Genomic DNA, 7,067 nt, shown 5'->3' with positions numbered 1-7,067 from the left:
ACTCACACTAGTAATTCCACCAACTCTACCTGGTTCCGTCTTATATGTGGGTGTCTAAGACTTCTCTGCCCTTTTTCCTGCTGTCCCTGTAGGGCACCACCTCTCCCCAGTAGGAGAAAGATGCAATGTCTCCTATGAGTATCCCCTCACAGCGGGGATACCAGCAGGGCAGGTGACTGGAGCTGATGGGCTAACACTCCATGTTTTCATTCAGCAGTGAGAGATTTTAGGAGACTGTGGCCGCACGCCCTCACAGCATAGACCACCAGCACCACAGTAGCTCGGCCTCTGTTTTCTTCCAGGCCTTCAGCTGATCCACCCAGCCTTCAACCCCTTCCGGGCTGACGTGACGCAGCCCTAGCTAGGTCACATCAATGTTCCACCACTTCCAGGGCAACCAAAGTCCAAACTGAACACAAAGAAACAAAAACTCTTCCCTTCCCACAGGGAGGCTGCACTAAGCAGCAGTCTCCCCCTCTTCCTGGCCTCCACCAGCCTTCTCTCTTTCTCAGTGAGCATGTCAGATCTGCTCTCTTAGCCAGCCAGGCAGCAACAGAGCTGGGTTCTTCCTTTTTAGCTCTTCCCTCAAAGACTGACACCTGCACAGGTGTCACAGGGCAGGGCTGACTGGGCTCCGATTAATCCTTTCCTGACTCCTGTGGGGTCTGTAAACCTCATCACAGAGACAAACAAACCAACCAAACCACGAGCAAGGTGAAACTGGATTATTTATTTTTTTGAAGAAGGGGGTGTTCTACATGTTAAGAAACCATCCTACGGGGAACGGCAGCACACCTCAATCAGCCGCAAAGCCATTTCCTTGGAGCAATAATGCATGTCATGATCCATGCCTGCAGCTTCGCTGATAGACCTACTCATTAAAGCAGGAGGAGATGCCCCTGGTAGACTTCTTGTGGAAGATCAAATACCAGGACTCTGTAATCGAGCAGAGAAAGGCATAATGAGAACCGATGGCTGAAAGCTGAAGCCAGACAAATTAAATTAGAAATTAGGCACAAATTTCTAATGGTGCATACGATTAACAGACTACCAAGGGAAATGATGGATTCTCCATCTCTTGATGGTTTCAGATCAAGACTGATGCCTTTGTGGAAGAGGCTTCAGCTGAACACAAGTTATCAGGTGCAGTGCAGGGGTAACTGAGTGACATGCACTGACCAGTGTTATACAGAAGGTCAGAGTAGATGATTTAACGGTGCCTTCTGGCCTTAGAATCTATGGTTCCATGAATCAGAGAGTTCCAGGTTTCAGGGAGATGCTTTCAGATAACAATTACACATCATGGATGAAGCTGGGTTCAGAGCTTGGTTGAGGGAATCCATAACATGTGCCAGGCTCTGGGCTGCTCTCTAGCCCACTTCCTGTTAGCTAGCTGCAGGGCCCATCAGATGGTGCTATGCCATCCTCTCCCCATCCAGGATTTTGCAGGACAGGCCCTTGGCTTGCAGGACATTAATAGATTTTGGGGGGTGCTTGTGCCGTGGCGCAATGGTGCGGCAGCTCAGCAGGGGACATGTGAGCAGCAACAACACACAATGGCAGTTAGCAGGGGTTTTCCACAAGGGGGATTGATGGAGGGAAAGCAGAGAGGGTGAAACAGAAACGCCTCTCACTGAGGGGCACGGGGTAGCTGCTCACTGAGGGGGGCTGTCGGTCTCTCCACCAGGGGACACTCATGCTGTGGGTCCCTCTGACACCACAGGCTCTGGCTCCGCGGTGGCCTCATGGGAAGCAGGCAGATTTGTCAGGGTAGCGACTGGCTGGGAGCAAAACACAAAGTCATGGGGTGAGCAGTGATGGCTCAGTAGGGGTAGCCCTGGCCGATCACCTCCTAGCCATGGGCAGCTGCTCCCTGGCCTGTCTGTTCATTTCTTTAGTATCTCCCTGCCCTTATCCAGGCACAGACATAAACACTTCATAGACACCCCATGGAGCATCTGCTCCCATCTGCCTCTCAGTCTTACCCCTTTGCTCCCCTTCTCTACTCAGCCACCCTCTGCCTGTCTCCCATGCTCTCGCCATCTCTGCTTATCCCCCCAGGGTCCATCCCTACTTTCCTTCCATCCCTTTTCCCCCAGCTCTCTGTGTTAACCCCACTCCTCCCCAGATCTCCCAGAAGCAGCGGGGTAGTTACCACATCATCGGCAGAGTTCTGGCGACACACTGCTTTGCACCCGAAGGCTGCCAGGGCAATGGAAACAAAGAACCCCAGCGAAGTTAAGATCAGGATGATGACCCGCATGCCTGTGCAATAGTGCTGGGAAACAGAGCAGGAGATGGGGAATCACAGACAAGCCCCTGGACTCAGCACAGATCAGAGGAACTAATGACCGGACAGCCCTGTTTGTTTCCGTTGTCCATCCCCTGGTAGGAATGGGAAGGAGTGTTCCCTGCAGTCTATTCTCATGTCCTGTCCAGTTCCAGTGAGTCAAGCTCCAAGAAGCCGTCAACAGGAGGAGGAATTCCAGGAATTAATGAATCCCCCACCTACCCCAAGAGACAGTTCCCAGGGGGACAGAGAAATGAAGCCCAGGCCTGAGTTCCTCAGGAGATATATCCCCTCCTCCAACTCCCATCCCTCGTCCCATCCCCCGATCACAGCCAGCTGGCTGCCCCACCATTGCTCTTCTATAGCTCTCCAAGGAGGAGGCACCCACCAAGACCTGGTACAGCCGCCTGCAGTGCAACCTGTTGCTGGAAGGACACCGGATGTACCGATTATGGGGATCGTACACCAAGTCCACCAGGTAGAATAAGTTGATCACGCCCACCACCACCGTGCAGATGATGTCGATGACCAGGCAGGCTTTTACCTGGAAGATGAAGGGAAATGGTTGTCGCTGCTAGGAAGCACCAGGGTGCTGGAGAGTAGGAATGGGGGACTGCCAATGCTCCTGGACAGATAACGGCTGTAGTCCTAAACCCCAGCGTGCTCCCCTAGAGTCCTTCCAGTGTACAGAGGGGAGCTGCCCCATCAAGAGATCACCTCCTAGCACAGCCCCTCTCTGGATCCATCTCACACTGACATATGGGCTTGGCCTCCTGTCCTGACTTGCCCTTCCCTCCCAACTAGCTCTGCCTTGCCTCTCCTGAGGACTGGGCCAGGATCACCTCTTTCTTCCCCAGGGCTGCCCCATGTCCTGGCTCTGTCCCCTGGATATGCCTATGGCTCTATGTCCCCTTCATGCAGCTGGGCCTTGGGTACCCCAGCTGCCCCTAAGAGCACCACTACAAATGTGGTTCACCTCAGCCACTGCTCCTGGCCCATCCCTCACCAGTGGCTTCCTCCTCTTCTCCCCACCTCGCCCTCTGACAGAATTCCCCAGTGCAAGGCACAGCTACCTTGGGCCTTATAGCCCCAACTGGCCCAGAGGGTACAGTCCCTCTTAGGAGGGTCGCTTGTCTGGGGAGAGGAATGAGGAGGGATGTGACCAAGCCCTGATGCAGCCCTGGGCCAGGCTTTATCAAGAGGTTACTCACCAGAGCCAGGCTGTGGGCTGTGTCTGCAGCCAGAGTGATGATGCCGGCCAAGAGCAACTGGAAAGGAAAAGAAAATAATCAGGAGCATCGGCAGAGCTGGGGTGGGGAGGGACTGGGATAGCAGGAGGCTGCAGGTTAGGGGTATTGGCAGAAGTGTGGGTGGGGGGAACCCATGGCTGGTATAGCAAGAAGGCTGTGGGTTGGGGGACATCAGCAGGGCTGGGGGTAGGGAGAGAACCCAGGAGTGAGATAGCAGGGGTTGGGGGTCAGGACTGAGAGGCACCGGCAGAGCTGGGCATGGAGGCTTAGGCAATGTGTCATTCATAGAATATCAGGGTTGGAAGGGACCTCAGGAGGTCATCTAGTCCAACCCCCTGCTCAAAGCAGGACCAATCCCCAATTTTTTCCCCAGATCCCTAAATGGCCCCCTCAAGGACTGAACTCACAACTCTGGATTTAGCATGCCAATGCTCAAACCACTGAGCTATCCCTCCCCCCAAAGCTACCCCTTTACCAGCACTGCTGAGTAAAAGTGGACGTGCAGCTCATCCCTATAGACGCAGGGGGAAATGGCCAAGAGGACACCAAAGGCCATCTGCAGCAGCCCCACCAACAGCAAGAGGGCCTGCAAACGGGAAACAAACCTGCCATCAGCATATGGCTCTGTGCGGGGGCAGGACAACCAGCAGGGGGCAGAGACAGGCGCCGTGTCCAGTCACTGGCTAACAGGCAGCGGGGTCTGTCTGACAAGAGGATCCCAAAGACCCCAGGTGCTGTGCAGGGCTGGCAGAGAGCGTGAGGCTGGAGCAACAAGGGGATGAGCTGTGAGATGGGGCAACAGCTTTGTGTGTGTGTGTGTGTGTGTGTGCGCACGTGCGAGAGAGAGAGAGACTCTCCAGCCCTCAGCCACCCTCCATGCACGTTGCTCACCCCCAAGACTCTGGGCTGCCCCTGGAGGAACCGCTGCATCAGGGGTCCTGCTTCCGACATGACAGAACCCAGCCTCTTGATATAGACCAAACTCCTCACAGGCTCTGGAGCAGGAAAGACAGCCCTGTGGGTGCAACAGGGACTGGGTCATGGGGTGCACTGGAATGCAAAACTGTATTATACCGTTCCTCTGCTAGGCGTTGCCGTGTGGAATATACCTTAGTTAAGCCATTCCTGGCAGTGCATGAAAGGATTTTACAGCAAAGACGTCTCTGGGAGAAAGGCTCTGCAGCCAGTCCATATCTGGTACAAGAGCCTGACTTGCTTATGGCAGCTCAGCAGCCTAACATGCACAAAACGTACACAGGGCATGTAATGATAGCAGAGACTTTGGAGTAACCAGTTACCCATAATGTTGTATGGGGGAAATCATTATGCAGGGAGCCGTATTTGGAGCCGAGCCAGCAACACTTATCTGTACATTTCTCAGCCACAAACTCAGGAAAGTGTTTACTGTTACTCTCTGGTGTCTTTTCTGGTGTTATAACAGCAAGTTGGCAACAGCTATTACATGGTGTCAGAACAAAACTGAAAGTAAGACTAGAGGAGAATGAATCTGGAAAACACTGGACCAACTAAAGCCTCCAGGAAAGTTTGCATTTGAAGGAAATGCAGCAGAAAACTGGAGAAAATGGAAGCAAAGCTGTACGGCACTGGGAGAGGCACAGACAAAAAGATGAGTGGCTGCAAACAGCATTACTTCTTCCTGTGGCAGGTGAAGAAATGAGAAACATATTTAACGCTTTTCTATTTGATGATGCAGTAGATTAAAAAAAAAATCAGGTCTTAAACAGGAAGTTTGAGGCATACTGTCCACTGCCAAGAAATATCCCGTATGAGACTGGAACACAGGTTTCACTAGAAGTCAGACAGATGGGGAAAATATAGACTAGCGTGCGACTGATGGAAAACTGGCAGCACAATCCTCCAAATGTGGAGAACTGTGTGACTCACTCAGTAGAGACCCCATTGCGTGTGGTATTGTGTCTGACTCTGTGCGAGTGAGTTTAACCCTTGAATGTGCTGACATGCAGATGAAAAGGCTGCAACCACAAGTGTCTTGAGGCCATTTTCAGAAAACCTTTTCATAGTACTCCATCAAGGATTCAAAGGTGGTTGCTAATACTCCAGAAATATCAACTGGAAGTTGGATACAGACCAGGGAAAGAATTAGTAATTGCTGACACTTTATCCAGAGTCTACATGTTGCATGATGAAGGAGTAAGTTCAGAGGAAGCTGATGTTGCACTACATCTGATTAGCTTTTACTTTGCCTATTGCCAAACAGAAATTGAAGAAATTTCAAGCAGTTCCTGCAAATAATGTTGTTCTGCAAACTATTTGGCAAAGAGTGCCAGACAATAGATCTGTAGTACCAGAGTTTATTCGTGTTATTGGTCATACAGAGACAACACAAGGCACACATTTTTAACAGTGCAGGTGATTAACCAATGGAACAAGCTGCCAAGGGAAATGGTGGATTCTCCATCTCTTGATGGCTTCAAATCCAACCTGGAGGCTGTTCTGGAAGAAGCTTCAGCCAAACACAAGTTACTGAGCTCCACAGAGGTGTAACTGAGTGACATTCTGTGGCCTGTGCCACACAGGTGGTCAGACCAGATGATCTAACAGTCCCTTCTGGCCTTTAAATCTAGGAATCCATGAAAACCTGAGAGCAAGCCAGAAACCTGAGAGCAATTGGAGATCTTATACCACCTCCGTGCAACCCATTTAGTGACAGCATCACTCCCATGGCCTGCTAACGGAGTTCCATGTCCTGACCCCATTAAGAGCCTGTCTCCCTCGCCTCGTCTCTCTCACTTTTCCACCCTCTCTATCCCTCTGTATTTCCCCCTTTGAATTCATCCATTCTCTCTCTTTCAGTCTCTCTGTCCCCAGCCAGTGCAGCCCCTCCTTAGAGAGGCACCCCTGGGAGGATCAGCCTGGTCCCTGTGGGGGAAGCCCCAAGGGATGGGGGAACAGGCCTAGTCTCTAGCTAGGAAGCAAGTGGGAAGCAGAGGATAAGGAAACAGATAAGGACACAGATTTTGGGTTCCCAGGGTGGGAGACTCCTCTGGCCAGGGATCCTGTCCTGCCCCAGAGGGTCCTTCACCCTACTCAGGCCAGCCACCTCTCCTGCAAGTGATCCAGCCCCAAACCCCTCATCCCATTCACTGCCCTCATCATTGTCCCCTCACACACCCAGCCCTGCCTGGGACCTGCATCTCCCCCTGGCGCTCACCTGTGTTGCTCTATCTCAGCACGGGGTGGGCTCTCGGCGTGAGTGCTATTCACCAGCTCTGCGCCTGTTTCTCCTGCCACTCCCCTGCCAGACCAATCCGATCCTCCTTGTCACATTACAGCCAGGACACCCCTTCCAGGAAATGTCCCAACCTCCCACAGGGCTGCCAGATGCTTACCGCAAACAAGGGACTTTCAACATCGGGCTTGGTCTGCTTCCCCACCCCCATCCTCGCTCAAGGATCTGTAGATACTTAGCACATCAGTCTCCCCCAGGAGTCAGGGGAGTGACCCATCCACAGTCCCCATCTCGCCCATTCCTCCTTCAGGAGACT

The 7,067-nt window shown here is 52.5% G+C and overlaps 1 protein-coding gene across 1 annotated transcript; it reads right to left on the bottom strand.

The window, feature by feature from the left end:
* Window positions 1-753: 753 nt before the first annotated feature.
* On the bottom strand, window positions 754-6,812 carry LOC140913798 (membrane-spanning 4-domains subfamily A member 4A). The gene is made up of 8 exons (XM_073350595.2): window positions 6,734-6,812; window positions 4,432-4,555; window positions 4,016-4,126; window positions 3,502-3,558; window positions 2,679-2,834; window positions 2,156-2,278; window positions 1,660-1,781; window positions 754-936 (listed from the first exon to the last, which is right to left on the bottom strand). Exons 2-7 carry the CDS (start codon window positions 4,489-4,491, stop codon window positions 1,695-1,697), a joined length of 594 nt encoding a protein of 197 aa, XP_073206696.1. The 5' UTR covers window positions 4,492-4,555; window positions 6,734-6,812; the 3' UTR covers window positions 754-936; window positions 1,660-1,694.
* Between the last annotated feature and the right edge of the window lie 255 nt (window positions 6,813-7,067).

This window comes from Lepidochelys kempii, chromosome 6 (genome assembly GCF_965140285.1).
Source record: "Lepidochelys kempii isolate rLepKem1 chromosome 6, rLepKem1.hap1, whole genome shotgun sequence".
NCBI lineage: Eukaryota > Metazoa > Chordata > Testudines > Cheloniidae > Lepidochelys > Lepidochelys kempii.
The sequence above is the reverse complement of the archived record's forward strand: the minus strand, read 5'-3'. Positions and strand labels throughout refer to the sequence as shown.